Raw genomic sequence first — 19603 nt, forward strand, 5'->3', positions numbered from 1 at the left:
ACATACGATCGTAATCCGTTCCGAGACTGAGATCGTATGACGAGATTCTCGTAACTCGAGCGGACGTTTCCCATTGAAATGAATGGAAAACAAATTAATTCGTTCCAACTCTGAAGAAACACCAAAAACAGGATATTGGATTGGAAAAAATGTTTTATTTCTTCTAATTCGCCATCTATTAGCAAAGTAACACATAACTAGTGGTTTAATAGTAATAAAATGTGTTTAATCTAACTAAAATCGGGCAGATTTCGCCGACGGGAGACAGAGACGTTTGGGGGTTGGGTTGGTGGGATTTGGTTTTTTTCCATGACAACGCACTCGTAAACGGAACAAACACATTTAAATTAACTTGGATTAATATATACAGACACTCAAACATAAGTTTAATGTAACTTTACACAAAACTGAATTCTAATTTTGTTGTAATCTTTTGTTACCTTCGTTTTCCGGGTTGGCGGTTTGCCACGCCTCCACCCTCACGTTTGCTATCGATGGGCTGTTTGCTGTTGTACTACGTATTCCCTTCAAAATATTCCGAAAATGATTCACACAAATGTCCTCACAATAGGATAACCCACGACCACTTGCCAACGAGAAATAGTCTTGTAGTACATTTTAGCGATCGCTCCGCTGCTCATAAAGACCGGCTCGCAACTCCCTCGTTGAAATGGCTCTGGTTGCAACCGCTCTGGACGGCGCCTATGAGAGAGAGTTGCGACCAGAAATATTACAAAGAGGGAATTGCGAGCCAGTGCCGCTGATGTTCTTAGGAGCAGCGAACGAGAAGTAATATAATACTCCTCGTATTAGATAATAAAAATAACAGGAAATGTAACAGCTCAGCTTACCCACGTATTGATTGTGGGTAATGAAGTTTCATTCTGAGAAAGAGTGCCATTGCCTATCGGCGTTGTGTGCACGAGTATACTTCATTACCCAGAAAGCCCTCTTTTTGCCCGTGCGTTGTGCGTTTCCTGGTCATATGAGAAACTCGTCTGAATTAATTAGTTCCGTGCTCGTAGATACTGTTATACACGAAAGATATGCAAAAAAAATGCCATGGTCACCTGGCTTGGTCGCATCACGAAATTTTGACCGCATCACGGGCGAATTATTCGATCGAAATTTCCCCCGTAAGACGAGCATTTTGTATGACGAGCGGTCGTATGACGAGGTACCACGGTAATTGCAAAAAAAGGATACTGTACAAAATATTGACATTGGTTTTCTTAGGTGTTCAAACACTTATTTGGAACTGTATCACACAAATACGTAGTGAAAAAAATATATATACACTTTGATTTTTGCATTTTTCTTTTTACTCTCTTACAGTGGACATGCACCTATGCTGAAAATTTCAGACCCCTCCCCAATTACTAAGTGGGAGAACTTTCAGTATTACAGGGTGTTCAAATGATTCTTGTGTGATTGTATGTTCATAAAAATAATAGTAACAGGCCAATTCTTCAGATTTTTTCAAATCTTAATCAATTATTATTTTTTAAATACGATTTTTAATGGTTAAAAATACAAAATATTTATTGGATATACATCCAATCGAGGGCTCCTGATCTTTTAGCTTGCGCTGCACGCTCGATTCCCACGCCTGTGCTTTCTCCCGGGTTTCATCCATCTTTTGCCTGTCTGTCTGGCTATTGCCGGGACATTTTTTTTGCTGTTAGTCATGATTTTAACTGCTCAAAGGGTTCAAGAAAACAAGATATAAAGGTAGAAAACAAATGTTCGACAGTGAGGGTGACTAGCTCTACCAGATAGCAAGCAACAAGAGAAGTTCACACTACCTACTACTACTTTCGTTTTCGGTAATTTTAATTCTTTGGGGAAAAAAAGCATTTGGAACTGAAACCAAATTTTAGCCAAATTTTGGCCATGACATTTTCATTGCATCTCTAATATACATATTGTCAGAGCTGCCAACTTCTCCGGAATTTCTGGAGTTTAGCCAGACAAGCAACGCAAACTCCAGGACTCTGAACAACTTCCCTAAACTCCGGAAATAAAAGAAAATTGTCACCTGAATTTTTTTTGAAGCAACCATTTCGGAAAAGTACCACATTTTCAATTTAAATGCCTCAAAATTCACCGTAACAATTGTTTGGTGAATCATCCGAGTTAGAAGTTCTGACAAATGATTCGTCTTGGGCGACTTCAGCATAGCAATCGATTCGGAATCAATTACATAGCTCGATCGCTTCGTTTTTTTCATAAGGGAACTAAGTATTATTAAGGCTGACTAAACCACCAAGCTTTTGGTATGAAACAAATCCTATCATTTCCGGGGTTGTTCTAAAGCAGTGGTCCCCAACCACCGTGAGGCACCCTGTGCTGGTCCGTCAGAGTAATATATATTAACGTTTTCAATCTCACCCTCCTACTTGAAATGAGAAAAGTTGTCATAATAATAATAGATCATTGCTATTACGCATGTGACTAATTTTTAACGTTGTGGACGTTGTTCATGCACCTACCCCTCCCCCACACAATTTTGTCTTAAGTTGTCGCCTCCCCATTAGCCAGTCCGTGGGAAAATCGAAAGAGCTTTACCGATCCACGGTGAGAAAAAGGTTGGGAAACGCTGTTCTAAAGGACGTAGTCGTACACGGCACTCGTAAGTCTTAACAATATGCCTGCTCGGGTCAAGCGCAATTTGGATGAAACTTCTAATAAGAAACCCAGACACTCTGAGAAGTTTATTGGTTCGTATTCGACAAAATGTCCCATGTTGAAGCAGTCTCCAAAAGGACCGAAATTCGCATATGGTACAACATGCGTCCGCGACTTCAGCGTGACACATGGAACTGTAAAACGCATGTAGAAGGACCCAAACAAACTTTTTCAATAGTTTGCAAAAACACAATATTTCAATTAATATAAAAACATGATAACAGTTTTATTTAAATTGTCCTATATTATTGTTTTTATATTTTCTATCGATTTTGTGTGAATCACAATCACTACGGAAAAATTTCGTAAATGGGACAAGAGTACTCCTGAAATGGGGTTGATGGAGGTTGGTAGCTCTGTATTATGTTTATGTATGTGTGAACACAAAATTAAAATTTGTGTAGGTGCAAGTACACAAGGTTTTAAAAATTACTGGCAATCTATTGTGCTTTTCAATTGCCGTTAGCCCTGCTGAAAACAAGGAAAGATTTCCCTACCAATCTGCTCAGCTGGGCATTACAAAGTTGCAAAATTGCATTTTATGAACAAGGCTATTATTTTTTTAAATTTATTTTTGTACAGTGGTACCTCCATTTACGAGTGCCCCGACATACATGCAATTTGAGATACGAGTAAAATTTTGAACAAATATTTATCTTGAGATACGAGACAAATTTGATATACGAGCAGACAGCGGACGCGAGAGGCTGCTCATAAGAACATCATGGGCACTGCCTCTCTACCCGCTACTCCCTCGTGTAATGTCTCTCTGGTTGTAACTCCCTCGTGTAATGTCTCTGCGAGCACTGGGCGGAGCGTTGCATTTTTTCGGTGTTTTTTTTCCCGTTAGTCAGTGCGGATGGCGTATATACTACTTCTCGTTGGCAAGTGGTCGTGCGTTATCCTATTGTGAGGACATTTGTGTGCATCCTTTTCGGAATATTTTGAAGGGAATACAAAAGCAAACAACCCTCAATAGGTTCCATCTGAAAGTCAGGGTGGAGGCGGGGCAAATAGAGCCAAGCCGGGAGAAGAAAGGTATCAAAATTTAAAAACTAAATTAGAATTAGGTTTAGTGTAAAGTTAGAATAAACTTATTTTTGAGTGTCTGCATCGTAATCCAAGTTTATTTAAATTTGTTTGTTATGTTACGAGCGCGTTGCCGCGCAAAAGTCCCCCCCCCTCTCTGTCCCTCTTTCTCCCCTCCGCAAATTCCGTGTAACTTTAGTACTATTAAACACATTAGTACTATTAAACCACTAGTTATTTGTTACTTTGTTAATAGATGGCAAATTAGAACAAATAAAAATGTTTTTCCAATCCAATATCCTGTTTTTGAAGTTTTTTCAGAGGGTTGGAATGAATTAATATGTTTTTAGTCCATTTCTATGGGAAACGTTTGTTTGAGTTACGAGAATATCGACATACGAGCTCTGTCCCGGAATGCATTAAGCTCGTATCTCGAGGTACCACTGTACTATCGGACATTGAAAAACAATAACTGTTAGCTGTGACAACCTGAAAGCTGGTCATGTTCACAAAAACTCCCAAAGACCTTTGCACAGGAAATGGTTGATGGCTGCTGTCTCGTCTTGCTTTGTGTGGGGGGAAGAGGCATAGTAACCTGCACGACCCCCATGGCATGCCCATGGTGACGGGTCTCGCCATACAGTAATACCTAGACATTCGAACCCTTCAAAGCTGGTTCAATAATTTTAAAAACAAACTTGATACACTCGGTTCTGAGGCATGGAGAAGCAGGAAGTTCAGCCTCGAAAGCCACGGTGGACTATATTGACATCTCTCCATCGGCTATTGCACAAGAACGGTTAAATTTAGTGTAACATGAGATGAAAACTTATTTTAAGTGTATAGTAATCGAAGTTCATTTAAGTTAAATTTAAAGTTTATGTTACGAGCGCGTCCGTCAAGTCTCTCTCCTTCTCTTCCTCCTACCTCCCTCGCTCCCTTCCTCGCTCCCTCCCTCCTTGCTTTAGATAGAAATCATTTTTCAAATTAAATGTCCCTAGTCTGCAACAGGACAGTCCTAATTTGGTAAAACTACCAACAGAATGCAAAGAGAAATTAATATTAAAACATTTTAGGAAAAGGAACATACCTGTTGAGGAAGCTCACTAATGAGATACTGGGCAAATTTTTGAAGCTGATCTCTCTGCAGCCTGGATAAAGACTCTGACACTGGGGCCCTCAAACAGACAGCTGAGGCCTGTGCAGAAAACAACCATGAATTGACATTGGAAGATCCCTTGTAAAATCTAAAAATCCTGGATATAATAATTGTGTGGGAATTTTGTAATTCGCCAAATGTTCTGTGAGGATCTGTTGGGAACGCCTAACCAGGGGTCACGAGCGAAATCATTGGAATTGAAATGTCTTCTAACAGGGGCCTGTTAGAAGACATTTCAATTCCAATGATTTCGCTCGTGACCCTGGTTAAGAGGCGGTGGATAGAGTCCAATTGGACCATGTGTCACTCCTTCATTTCTGAGGTACCCGAACAAGGCAAATGTATGACTAGACACCCAACCCTAAATGGTAAATTCGTACATAATTAATCAGGCTAATTATCAGGCTTTAGAGAGATTGCTGAGGAAAGAATCATTTGATTCAGTTGAGTTCGAGGAAGATGACATGGACAGCAGACTTGATAGGTTCCCTCAAGGACCAGAGTTTGTGCCCAGGCTATGAATCCTGACTCTTAAAAAAACACTTCTGCCCTATTTGTAGATAATTTTCTGTGCTGTTGCCTTTCATTGTGACAGAAGTGCAGAGCGTGTGTGAATAGATTTTCAGGACAAAAAGATTCTCAAGGGCAAACTTTATTAATCTTCAATACAGGTTAGTGACATACATATCAAATGGAATGGCGTTAAGATGGCATCTAACTCAGGCAAAGAGAACATTTTAGAAGGCCTCTTGCGATATACAATAAATCATTTTGCTACATTTCTGTTCAGATGTTTATTTGTCATCGAAACACAGTAGAACTAAAATTCAAACCCACAAAATACATTTCTTTACATATCATGGAGTGTTTTTTACTACATTGAGGACCAAAACACATTTTTTTGTGGTTAAAAGGTGAAATTTCAAAAAAGAAAACTTGCTGATTTACTGCATTTGTAAATGGTGCAAAACATAGAAAAAATGTACAACAGACTTGCCATGTTTGGGAGGAAAAGGCAGCAAGCTCATTTCTTGCACAGTCTTAAGCTCAGTTAGCTGCTAAATGCTGACTTCCTTTGAAAATTAAAAATCACGTCATATTCAACACAAATACAGATGTCTGCTTTTTCATATCCTACAGTAAGATACCATTCAACTGACTGCATTAAGAAAAATCTGTTTGGTAAAATAATAACTAATTTTGCTTCAAACGTAGTACCATGCTCATTGAGCAGTATAGGATGGCCGCTCTAATTAGGACACAACAAAAGAAATATGTTGTGTTTTTATACTACCCCATTTACTCGCATCGCATATAAACCGCTTTTGTCGGACAAAAGAATGATGACTGAATCGAGGGTACGGCTTATATGCGCATAAAATCAAGACATGCACGAAACTGCAAGTTGACGCCGCCATGGTACGATGACGTCACAACAAAATGGCGCCATGACACAAGCAATTGCCCCGATACGGTAATTTATTTCAAATCAAATGCCTTTATTGTCATCATACACAGCTGTGTATAACGAAATTACTACTCCAAGCTTTTCAAAGTGTGTTTTCCCAGTAAAAAAATAAATAGTAGTATAAAGGTATAAAAAGTCACATCCCAGCTAGGTGAATTCTAAAATATTGCACAGAATTCTAAAATATTGCACAGATTCTAAAATTTTGCACAGATTTCTAAGATATTGCGCATTGTTATTGCACACCCCGAAGTTATTGCACAGAAGGGATTGTGTCGTGCTAACTCAAGTTCAGAGTCCTGATGGCTATGGAGAAAAAATGTCCTTGTCTATTTGTCCGTGCTTTGTGAGACCTGTAGCGTCTGAAACAGGTTGTGACCTGGGTGGTATTGGTCCCTGACAATGTTCCTGGCTCTGCTGGGGTAGCAAGGGCTGGCAATGTCATCCAGTGAGGGCAGAGAGCAGCCAATGATCTTCTGGGCAGTGATCACCCTCTGCATGGCCTCTCTGTCTGCTGCCGTGCTTCCAGCGTACGACACTGTAATGCAGTATGCCAGGATGCTCTACACAGTGGCTCTATAGAAGGTTACCAGAAGCTTAGTGTCCAAGTTGTTCATCCTGAGTACCCTCAGGAAATGGAGTCGCTTCTGGGCCTTCTTCACCACTGTTGGTAGACCAGGAGAGCTTGTCCGTGACGTGGACCCCCAGGAATTTGAAGGACTGGACCCTGTCTATGCATACTCCATTTATGAGGAGTGGGGCCAGATCTGTGCTGCGTTTGCGAAAATCCAGGATTATTTCTTTAGTTTTCGTGGTGTTTAGTGTGAGATTGTTCACCAAACACCACAAAGACTGTTTGTTGACCTCATCTCTGTAGGCCGACTCATCCTCTCCTGAGATAAGTCCGACCACAGTGGTGTCATCGGCAAATTTGATGATGGTGTTAGACTGGTGGGTTGGTGTACAGTTGTATGTGTACAGGGAGTACAGAAGAGGAATCAGTACACAGCCTTGAGGGGAGCCAGCGCTCAGTGTAATAGCATCCTCAGTGGACCTGTTTGCTCTATAAGCAAACTGGTGAGGGTCAATTGAGGGAGGGATTGTATTCCTGATATGGTGGGCTACCAACTTTTCAAAGCACTTCATGATCACAGGCGTAAGTGCAACAGAGCTATAATCATTTAGGCTGTCAATGGTTGGCTTTTTAGGGACAGGGATAATGGTGGCAGATTTCAGGCAGGATGGGATGATGGATTGTTGCAGGGAACAATTGAAGATCTTTGTGAAAACACCAGTCAGCTGGTCAGCACAGGCTTTGAGCACCTTCCCAGGTACTCCGTCAGCAGCCTTCCTGGTGTTCACAGTCCGCAGTACCTGTCTCACTTCATTTTCCTGAAGCTCCAGTGTACTGCTGCAGGGTGGTGGTGGATGTGTTGAGACTGGGTCTGATTTGTTAGTGTCAAAGCGGGCAAAGAAACGGTTCAGTTCCTCTGCTAGTGATGCATCTGCATTAACAGACACATTATTGTCATTGTAATTGGTAATATGTCGTATTCCCTGCCACATCTTCTTTGGGTTATTTCCTGTGAAGTGCTCCTCAATTTTCCTTGTATATGCTGCCTTGGCCTTTTTAATGCCTCTCTTCAGCTCTGCTCTGGTAGCGCTGTATTGTACTTTGTCCCCTGACCTGAAGGCGGTGTTACGGCATTTGATGAGTGCCTGTGTCTCACTGGTCATCCAGGGTTTTTTATTAGGAAAAACCCGTATTCGTCTATTAACAGTGACTTTGTCCGTGCAGTTTTTTATGTAGGAAAGTACAGAGTCATGGTAGTCCTGGAGGTTGTGGTGTTCAAAAAGTTCCCAAATGGTGCGGGAAAAACAGTCCTGCAGCTGAAAAAGGTCGTCCTTGGGCCTTGTTTTTATTATCTTTATTTGTGGCCTTGTTAGCCTCCGGAGTGGGGTGTATGCCGGGGTGAGGGACAGGCATAGATGGGCTGATGCAGCTAGGTGGAAGGGTGTGGCTCTAAAAGCATGTTTGATATTAGAATAAACATGGTCTAGTTTTATCTCCTCCGGTATGACACTTCACGTACTGGATAAACTTAGGCAGAAGTCTTTAAACATGCTTTGTTGAAGTCACCAGCGACAATAAAGACTCCATCGGGGTGGTCAAGCTGCTGTTTGTTTATAGCCGCTAGCAGGAGGCTAAGTGCTGTGCTAACGTTAGCATCCGGAGGGATGTAAACCGCCATTACAATGTCAGTGTTCATGATCCTACTGTCGCAGCACCATTCCTTGTGTATGTACATGCAAAGTTCCAAATCGTCCATTTTGTGGGTGATGGATCTGGCGTTGGTCAAGAAGATACTCGGAAGCGGTGCTCGGTGTGGTTGCTGCCTTAGCTTAGCAGCTAGCTTTTGCTTTCTTTCCCTTCGCCGCCTCCGTCGTGCTCTGAGTGGGCTGACTATCCACGGAGATCCTGGTGATCTCGAGATGTCCTCGGGGATATCGTAGGTCCGTTGGTAATCTGTTGTGATGGATATATCGCATCCCCTCCCGAGAGTAATTAAATCCTGGCGACTGTTGAAAAACTTTGCCTCGCAGATGTTAGTAAATTACGATAAGATTGAGAAGAAAAAAAAATGGAGAGCATTGAGCCGCTGCACCCGTGCGCGCCGCCACCTTGTGCATTTCAAAACTGAGAAATGATAAACAGATAAAACGCTAAATACAATTTATTTTGACCTCTATGAATGAAATTCAAGAACAAAAAACTTAGGTAGGTGCATAAAACGTGAAAAAACTCACGTTCCCATCACTGCTCGCTTTGTGGACAGCAATCTTACCTAGGTGGGTGTCGGCCATCTTAGCTAGGGCGCTGCCATCTAAACCTAGTTAAACATTCTCTGACTGGCCAGCCGCGAGTAGCCTTGATTTTGAAATAAAACAAAAAATCCACTTTGTTTTTGTTTTTATTTTAGTTTGAAAGTGACAACTATTGGAGTAACATGAACCATCAAAAGAATTGAGATATGTTGACATTAGAAGCAATAGGGCTGCCACAACATCTTAACCTTCTGACAAGATAATTGTAATTTCTGCAATTAGAAAGCATCAGGTTCTCATCAAGATATACTCATTTCTTTTTTTCAAATTGAATAATTTGATATTTAGATTTTACAAAGGCAGGAATATTAACTTATGATATTGACCCTAATAATATGCTTTTGATTCATACAGTATCTCAGAAATACCACTCTTGGTGATTTTTCTTAAGATTTTCCCTTCAAAGTAACACATTTGTACTCCCTATTAAAACCATGAACATGGAGGTCAAAATTGGGAATAAGGGGGCGGCTTATACCAGAGAAATTGTAAAATTCAAAAATTTTAAGGCAATTTTAAGGGTGCGGCTTAGATGCGCAGGTGGTTTATATGCGAGTAAATACGGTAATTCATATTTAACACTGAACTAGCTTTCAATTACATGTTACGCATTAAATAAAAAATATTATTTTTAATATTGTTGGTGTTTTATTTAAGAATAACCATTTATTGCATGTAGGTGGATTATTTGAATCTACTGTCACATTAGTGGTCAGTTTTTTAGGACCACGGCGTCCGCCGTAACGTCACGCAGGCCTCACATTTCTGATAAAAATCCACCCTCACAGGGGCTCCCGGCTGCTCAGAAAGCTCTATTTTCGGATAAAAATGACGGCAACCGCCCGTTCCTCGGTGCTGAGTTAAGTGACAGTCCTCTGTCTTCCGCGATATTCTTAGTGGCAAGTGGGAGACAGGGAAGTTGCTTCAGCTTGCGAGTTTCAGCGTGGATTTTGACATTTTCATTAACTTTTTATTTTTCTTCAGAAAAAAATCTGTAATGTCATGAAGCCGCGAATGTTGAAGCCCAAAGTGAAGCATCACAGTGTTAGCTTTTTGAAATAATTCTATTTATTATGAATATTTTTTCTTGAAAAATTAAAAACTCTTGACCATGTCTATTCTAACATCAAACATGCTTATAAAGCCACTTCCCTCCCTCACCTAGCTGGATCAGATCACCTCTGCCTATCTCTCACCCTCGCTTACACTCCACTCCGGAGGCAAACAACGCCACAAATAAAGATAATAAAAACTTGGCCCGAGGACGCACTTTCTCAGCTGCATGACTGTTTTTCCCGCACCAACTGGGAACTTTTCGTACACGACAACCTCCAGGACTACACGGACTCTGCACTTTCTTACATAAAAAACTGTATAGACAACGTCACTATAAATAAACGAATACGGAATTTTCCTATCCAAAAACCCTGGATGACCAATGACACAGGCACTCATCAAATGCCGTAACACCGCCTTTAGATCAGGGGACAAGATAAAATATAGAGCTGCCAGAGCTCAGCTGAAAAGAGGCATTAAAAAGGCCAAGGCAGCATATACTAAGAAAATTGAGGAGCACTTCACAGAAAATAACCCAAAGAAGATGTGGCAAGGAATACGACATATTACCAACTACAATAACAGTAATATGTCTGTTAACGCAGATGCCTCACTAGCGGAGGAATTGAACCGTTTCTTTACCCGCTTTGAGACTGACAAATCAGACCCAGTCTCAACACCCCCACCACCACCCTGCAGCAATACACTGAAGTTCCGGGAACAGGAAGTGAGACTGGTAATGCGGTCTGTGAACACCAGGAAGGCTGCTGGCCCAGACGGAGTATATGGGAAGGTGCTCAAAGCCTGTGCTGACCAGCTGGCTGGAGTCTTCACAAAAAAATTCAGTTGTTCCCTGCAACAATCCATCATTCCATCCTGTCTGAAATCTGCCACCATTATCCCTGTCCCCAAAAAGCCAACCATTGACAGCATGAATGATTATAGGCCTGTTGCACTCACGCCTGTGATCATGAAGTGCTTTGAAAAGTTGATAGCCCGCCATATCAGGAATACAATCCCTCCCTCAATTGACCCTCACCAGTTTGCTTATAGAGCAAACAGGTCCACTGAGGATGCTATTGCCATTGCTCTACATACAGCACTGAGCCACCTGGAACACCATGGGAACTACGTGAGGATGCTCTTCATTGACTATAGCTCAGCCTTCAACACCATAAAACCGGACATTCTGACTGACAAACTCTCCCACCTTGGACTATCCTCTTCAATCTGCTGCTGGATAAAGAACTTCTTGACCAACCGACCACAAACTGTTAGACTTGGTCCCCACCTCTCTTCCTCCATTACACTGAGCACTGGCTCCCCTCAAGGCTGTGTACTGAGTCCTCTTCTGTACTCCCTGTACACATACGACTGTACACCCACCCACCAGTCTAACGCCATCATCAAATTCGCTGACGACACCACTGTGGTCGGACTCATCTCAGGAGGGGATGAGTTGGCCTACAGAGATGAGGTCAACAAACTGTCTTCGTGGTGCTCGGTGAACAATCTCACACTGAACACCACGAAAACTAAAGAAATAATCCTGGACTTTCGCAAACACGGCACAGATCTGGCCCCACTCCTCATAAATGGAGTATGTGTAGACAGGGTCCAGTCCTTTAAATTACTGGGGGTCCACGTCACGGATAAGCTCTCATGGTCTACAAACATCACGGCAGTAGTGAAGAAGGCTCAGAAACGACTCCATTTCCTCAGGGTACTTAGGAAGAACAACTTGGGCACCAAGCTTCTGATAACCTTCTATAGAACCACTGTAGAGAGCATCCTGGCGTTTTGCATCACAGTGTGGTACGCTGGAAGCACGGCGGCAAACAAAAAGGCCATGCAGAAAGTGATTAACACTGCCCAGAGGATTGTCGGCTGCTCTCTGCCCTCACTGGAAGACATTGCCAGCCCTCGTTACCTCAGCAGAGCCAGGAACATCATAGGGGACCCTTACCACCCTGGTCACAATCTGTTCCAGCTGCTACCCTCTGGCAGACGCTATAGGTCCCACAAAGTACAGACAAATAGGCTTAAGGACAGTTTTTTCCCCACATCCATCAGAACTCTAAATTTGCAGTAACACGACACACATTCCCTTCTGAGGTAATATGAAAAGATGTTTGGGTGTTGATCTGCCTCCTACTAGCTGACTGAAGGTAAGGGAAAGACAGTGAGAGGTAAGTGACCTGTATCCATAACAGCAGTATGCCAGATTACAAGTCCGTAACTATCACTTATTTAAGTCTTTTGCCGAGTAAACGCAGCTGATGGAGAAGCACCACCAATTTCGTCATACACAGTTTCTGGATGTGATGACAAGTAGGCTTTTAGTTGTTGATGATGACGACAGGGCCTATGTCCGATTATTATTATTATTATTAAAACATTTTGGAAATCATTTTTGAGAGCGGCCAGGCGGCTGTGTGGTTAACGCGTCAGCCTCGCAGTGGGAGACCTGGGTTCAAATTCAGGTCAGTTCACCTGTGTGGAGTTTGCATGTTCTCCCCGGGTCTGCGTGTGTTGTCTCCGGGTACTTTGGTTTCCTCCCACATTCCAAACACATGCATGGTAGGCTGATTGGACACAAATTGCCCCGAGGTATGAGTGTGAGCATGAATGGTTGTTAGTCTCCCTGTGCCATGTGATTGGCTGGCCACCAATTCAGGGATAAAGCGAGTCAGAAAGTGAGATGAGACAACTAATCAAAGTTCCTACTAGTCTAAGTACTTCTTCCGGAACATGCATAGATCTAATCTATTCCAATAAGTGTGAGAGGATCCAAAAGACGTTCAATAGATCACTGGTCTGTCAAACCATAACCTCTTCCTGTTCTAAAGAAAGAAAAAGAGATACTCATGCGCTCATAAAACCATATAAAAGCAGATGAGAGTACCAAAAAAGGGAGATTCCAAATTTGACACAGGCGCTTAACAATATAAATTGGGACGATTATCTCTGCCATAGTCATGCTACTGACAGTTGTAATATTTTGATGACTGTTATCCAAGACACAATGTCTGCATTTACAAGAAAGGTTAAAGCTAGACCATCAAAAAAAGAATCACCTTCCATGGTTAAATGAAGCCATACAGGCATTAGTTAAAAAAAAGAAAAAAAGAGACCACGCTCTTAAAATATCACTTAAAAGAAAAAGGGTTAATGAAAGACAGGCATTTACCTCTCTAAGAAATAAAGTAATAAAAGAAATTTGATCTGCAAAATACATATCATAATTAGTACTGTGAAAGGGAACATGAAAGAGATCTCGAAAAATCTATTTTTAAAAAAATGACAAGAAATTGTTTAAAGCACAATGAAATAAAGGAGTTACAGTTGAAGGAGAAAACAATCCGTGAGCCAAGGGACATAGATACAACGTTTAATGATTATTTTATAGACTCCGTTAAAAAACGGACACCTAGCAAATTCTCTCAGATATAATTTCACCCACCAACAGCACTGAACACCAATAAACCCATTCTTAATCTGCACATAGTTCCCCAGTCACAAGTTGAGAAAGCGGTGTCTGGTCTCAATAGTTCCAAAGCAAAAGATGCATTTAGCGGTAATGATGTAAAATTTCTAAAATATCACAAAGCCTTTCTCTTGGCACCATAAACTACTATGATAAGTAAATCCATAATCTGTCCTGAATTCTGAAAGTGCTGTCATAACACTGGTCTTTAAATCAGGTAAGCCTGCAATAAACTGCAACGACAGACATATGCATCCTTCCAGCAGTCTTAAAAGTGTTCATAAGTATGTATATTGTCCCTTCAAAATAACAAACTCAGACTAAAACCCATCCGCCGTTTTGCCCGCCCGAATGCACATCGAGGGGCATCACGTGGCCACATGACCAATTTGAGTGACGGGTGAGCAAGCAAGCAAGCATAGAGAAAGGGAGAATTTAGCTCAACCAACCCTTTCACTCATAGCATGTTTGAACTGAGGTGAGTAGGACTTCTTTTTGTTTGGTTAGGTGTTGTGGCGACATTTTAATGGCTAATAAATAGTTTTATTTTTTTCTCTTTACATACAGAAATACATTTGCATTCATATTTCATTCACAAGTGGTATACCTTCATCATTTTTAAAGGGTATATAATGGCTAAGATTTTGGAACGAATTATGGTAATTCAATGTAAACTGCTGCTATACTAAATCCAAGATCCGAAACAAGTTCTGGAACCAATCAATTTTGTAAGTAGAGCTACCACTGTACGTCATTCTCTGACTCACATTCAAATTCGTATTCCAACCAACTAAAAGATGACCTCGAGTCATTGCATGATTAAGATTAACTAGTCTAAACTACTGCTTCCTAATGAGTCACACATCCGATGTCGTAATACTTACCCTTGATTACCTAGTTTCAGCTAGGTCAAGAAAACCCATTCCAAAAATGATTTTTATTGCACAATTTCAAAAGCGTTCAGTTTTGTGTCAGTCTTGATAACTGATTTATTAATAGAATGACAAGATTTAATCATTTAATCAGTGTGTAAAACTTGTGATAATGTGATTTTTAAAAGTAAAAAATACTTGTAGGTAGAAAATTAGAGACAATGTCTTCCTGTATGAATGCAATCTTAGCAGCAGGTCAGTTTAATGTGAAGGTCAAATTTGAGTGAAGTAAAGAATGCCATAAATGTTGTATAAATTATCGCAAATAAAAATGTATTACACCTTAGCATATTGATGATATCCTAATATAAAATGGGCCATACCATATTTTGTTTCCATACCACACAACATTAATTTGGATTGTGATGTTGAAATATGTCATGGCTTTTATACTTACATTGTGGATCCTAAAGAGACACAGTGCCACCACATGTGAACACCATTTTGCCCCAGCACCACATGTACAACTGCAGGAGGTGATACGGCAACGATCAAACATGACAGCCATGTTGTAGGAGCCTTTTGATTGTCCAGATTGACTGGGGACAACTGTAGCACTGAGATGGAAGCCTGATAGAAAAAAGATAAAAAATATATATATATATATATATTTGTACTACATATCTTTAGTATACAGACATTTATACATGTATATATATATACAGTCATACCTCTACTTACGAATGCCTCTAGGCTCGAAATTTCCAGGTTATTGGATTGGATAACTTTATTCATCCCGTATTTGGGAAATTTCATTGTGACAGTAGCAGAGGGTGATTAGACAGAACAACAAAGCAAAAGCACAAAGTATAAAGCAAATCAAAGTAAATGGGATCATTAAGAATCACCAAATCAAATCATTAAGACAGAAAAGCAGCAAAAAGACAAAACGAGCAAGAGTGGACGGAGCTACCGCCGCCGGCTGCCACTTGAACGGCGCCATCTTGGTGGCGGTAGCTTAAACGGATACAGACTCAAAAAGACGTTGTAAAGTTGGACAAAAACTGGAACCACAAACAGGAAGTCTTCCACAAGATGGGGAACTTCTGCAGACTGTGACCGAGGTAGAGAATATGCAGAGTCACTCTTCCAAGCTTATCCGCACAGTTCCTCAATAGTCTGGAGCTGAAGACAACAGCAGCAGAGCAGGACTCCGCTTCAGGCCTGGTAAGCGCCGACAGCTCTTCCATCTAATCCCATGATGGAATGGTTGGTCAGAAGCGTTGCTTCTTCTCCCGGCACTTTTGTCCAGCTCCAAATTTCCAGGGGCATTGAGGTGTTGCTCCTTCTGCTGCGTATTGTAACAGCTAGTCCCATGTGTATGACAGCATAGGCATGGCTGAATCGTTCCAAAAAACAAGTAGCAGAAAGAAGGCTAACAGAACAAGGAAAGTTGTAAAAACATTTAAGTAAAAAGTATAAAGTACAAAGTAAAGTAAAAAGGAATGTATTAAGAAATATTAAAATGTGATTAAAAAAACATAGAAGGGCTGTAAAACCCGAAAAACAAATCAGAGTGGACAGAGCTACTGTCACTGGCTTCCGCGTGACGGCGCCATCTTGGGAAAGCTTTTTACAGTAATACCTTGACATACGAGTTCCCCGACATATGAGCAATTTGAGATACGAGTAAAATTACAAGCAAATATTTACCTTGAGATACGAGAAAAAATTTGATTTTGAATTTCTCTATCTCTGTCTCTCTCTCTCTGTCTCACTCTCTCTCTGCCTCTCTGTCTCACTCTCTCTCTGCCTCTCCGTCTCACTCTCTCTGCCTCTCCGTCTCACTCTCTCTCTCTGCCTCTCCGTCTCACTCTCTCTCTCTGCCTCTCCGTCTCACTCTCTCTCTCTGCCTCTCCGTCTCACTCTCTCTCTCTCTGCCTCTCCGTCTCTCTCTCTCTCTCTGCCTCTCTCTCTGCCTCTCTCTCTGCCTCTCCGTCTCACTCTCTCTCTCTGCCTCTCTCTGCCTCTCCGTCTCACTCTCTCTCTGCCTCTCCGTCTCACTCTCTCTCTGCCTCTCCGTCTCACTCTCTCTCTCTGCCTCTCCGTCTCACTCTCTCTCTCTGCCTCTCCGTCTCACTCTCTCTCTCTGCCTCTCCGTCTCACTCTCTCTCTCTCTGCCTCTCCGTCTCACTCTCTCTCTCTCTGCCTCTCCGTCTCACTCTCTCTCTCTGCCTCTCCGTCTCACTCTCTCTCTCTGCCTCTCCGTCTCACTCTCTCTCTCTGCCTCTCCGTCTCACTCTCTCTCTCTGCCTCTCCGTCTCACTCTCTCTCTCTGCCTCTCCGTCTCACTCTCTCTCTCTGCCTCTCCGTCTCACTCTCTCTCTCTGCCTCTCCGTCTCACTCTCTCTCTCTGCCTCTCCGTCTCACTCTCTCTCTCTGCCTCTCCGTCTCACTCTCTCTCTCTCTGCCTCTCCGTCTCACTCTCTCTCTCTCTGCCTCTCCGTCTCACTCTCTCTCTCTCTGCCTCTCCGTCTCACTCTCTCTCTCTGCCTCTCCGTCTCACTCTCACTCTGCCTCTCTCTGCCTCTCCGTCTCACTCTGCCTCTCTCTGCCTCTCCGTCTCACTCTCTCTCTCTGCCTCTCCGTCTCACTCTCTCTCTCTGCCTCTCCGTCTCACTCTCTCTCTCTGCCTCTCCGTCTCACTCTCTCTCTCTGCCTCTCCGTCTCACTCTCTCTCTCTGCCTCTCCGTCTCACTCTCACTCTGCCTCTCTCTGCCTCTCCGTCTCACTCTCACTCTGCCTCTCTCTGCCTCTCCGTCTCACTCTGCCTCTCTCTGCCTCTCCGTCTCACTCTCACTCTGCCTCTCTCTGCCTCTCCGTCTCACTCTGCCTCTCTCTGCCTCTCCGTCTCACTCTGCCTCTCTCTGCCTCTCCGTCTCACTCTGCCTCTCTCTGCCTCTCTGTCTCACTCTGCCTCTCTCTGCCTCTCCGTCTCACTCTGCCTCTCCGTCTCACTCTGCCTCTCCGTCTCTCTGCCTCTCCGTCTCTCCCCCACTCCGTCTCTCCCCCACTCCGTCTCTCCCCCACTCCGTCTCTCCCCCACTCCGTCTCTCCCCCACTCCGTCTCTCCCCCACTCCGTCTCTCCCCCACTCCGTCTCTCCCCCACTCCGTCTCTCCCCCACTCCGTCTCTCCCCCACTCCGTCTCTCCCCCACTCCGTCTCTCCCCCACTCCGTCTCTCCCCCACTCCGTCTCTCCCCCACTCCGTCTCTCCCCCACTCCGTCTCTCCCCCACTCCGTCTCTCCCCCACTCCGTCTCTCCCCCACTCCGTCTCTCCCCCACTCCGTCTCTCCCCCACTCCGTCTCTCCCCCACTCCGTCTCTCCCCCACTCCGTCTCTCCCCCACTCCGTCTCTCCCCCACTCCGTCTCTCCCCCACTCCGTCTCTCCCCCACTCCGTCTCTCCCCCACTCCGTCTCTCCCCCACTCCGTCTCTCCCCCACTCCGTCTCTCCCCCACTCCGTCTCTCCCCCACTCCGTCTCTCCCCCACTCCGTCTCTCCCCCTCTCTGTCTCCCCCTCTCTGTCTCCCCCTCTCCGTCTCCCCCTCTCCCCCTCTAAAAGCGGGCAAAGAAACGGTTCAGTTCCTCTCCTAGTGAGGCATCTGCATTAACAGACATATTATTGTCATTGTAATTGGTAATATGTCATATTCCCTGCCACATCTTCTTTGGGTTATTTCCTGCGAAGTGGTCTTCAATTTTCCTTGTATATGCTGCCTTGGCCTTAATGCCTCTCTTCAGGTCTGCTCTGGCAGCACTGTGTTGTAACTTGTCTACTGACCTGAAGGCGGTGTTATGGCGTTTAATGAGTGCCTGTTTTAGAGCTCGTCGCAAATGGTCGTCGCATTTGGTCGCGCCGAGGTTTATAGCTGTCTTTCCTCCGGGAAAATCACCCCCAATTAATGTCTGAAAAGCTTCAGTATTTGTATTTAATCATTAAATGCTGTTTTAAAAACTATTACTCCGCTTTTGGAACACTTTTCTGGGCATTCTTAACCATTTTTCTACCTTAAGAGAGATTCTCCCATTCATTCTCCCAGAGAGAATGAAGGTTCATTGGACGCCTATGACAGTCAATGGCAGAAGCCGATGTGTTAAATGAGTGCTCTTATTGATATTTTGATGTTTGATAAAAATGACCATCTCATCTAAAGTATTTCAACATTGCACGTTCTCCCAGAGAGAATGAAGGTTCATTGGACGCCTATGACAGTCAATGGCAGCAGCCGATGTGTTAAATGAGTGCTCTTATTGATGTGTTAAATGAGTGCTCTTATTGATGTGTTAAATGAGTGCTCTTATTGATATTTTGATATTAGATATTTAGATCGTTTCAACAGTATTTAGATCGTTTCAACAGTATTTAGAGTCTAAATACTGTTGAAACGTTCTAAATACTGTCTAACTAAAAGTATACTAATACTTTTATTTGTTTGATAAAAATGACCATCTAATCTAAAGTATTTCAACATTGCAAGTTCCCAAGAGAGAATGAAGGTAGGTTCATTGGACTGCTTCAATAAAAACACCATCTGCTATTTAATAAATTGACACTAGATGGCAGTAGCCGATCAGGCGACCAAAGACCGGCGACAAAAAAACCCGGCGACCCAAAAGACGACGACCAAACTTCCGGGCGACCTAAAGACCGCGACCAAAAGACCGGTGACCAAAAGACCGGCGACCAATCGACCGCACACGGTGAAAATATAGCATGTCTAAAATGCCTTTCCCTGTATCTGCATTCTCACCCTGTTGCTACTGTGACAATGAAATTTCCCGAATACGGGATGAATAAAGTTATCCAATCCAATCTCAAAATTTGCCTCATATCTCAAGGGAAATATTTGCTTGGAATTTCACTCGTATCTCAAATTCCTCGTATATCCGGGTA

General features: G+C 42.9%; 1 protein-coding gene across 8 annotated transcripts in view; it reads right to left on the bottom strand.

The window, feature by feature from the left end:
- The window catches only part of zswim8 (zinc finger, SWIM-type containing 8), a 241622-nt gene that overhangs the window by 203894 nt on the left and 18125 nt on the right, over window positions 1-19603 (bottom strand). For all 8 annotated transcript variants that reach the window (XR_013303934.1, XM_077613657.1, XM_077613656.1 and 5 more), the window contains exons 4-5: window positions 15103-15275; window positions 4808-4915 (exon numbers count right to left, since the gene is read on the bottom strand). Coding sequence is in view for 7 of the 8 variants with exons in the window: in XM_077613657.1 (XP_077469783.1) it covers window positions 4808-4915; window positions 15103-15275 (281 nt within the window). In the remaining variant the exon portion in view is untranslated. The remainder of the gene's footprint in view (window positions 1-4807; window positions 4916-15102; window positions 15276-19603) is intronic.

Source organism: Stigmatopora argus, chromosome 11 (genome assembly GCF_051989625.1).
Source record: "Stigmatopora argus isolate UIUO_Sarg chromosome 11, RoL_Sarg_1.0, whole genome shotgun sequence".
NCBI lineage: Eukaryota > Metazoa > Chordata > Actinopteri > Syngnathiformes > Syngnathidae > Stigmatopora > Stigmatopora argus.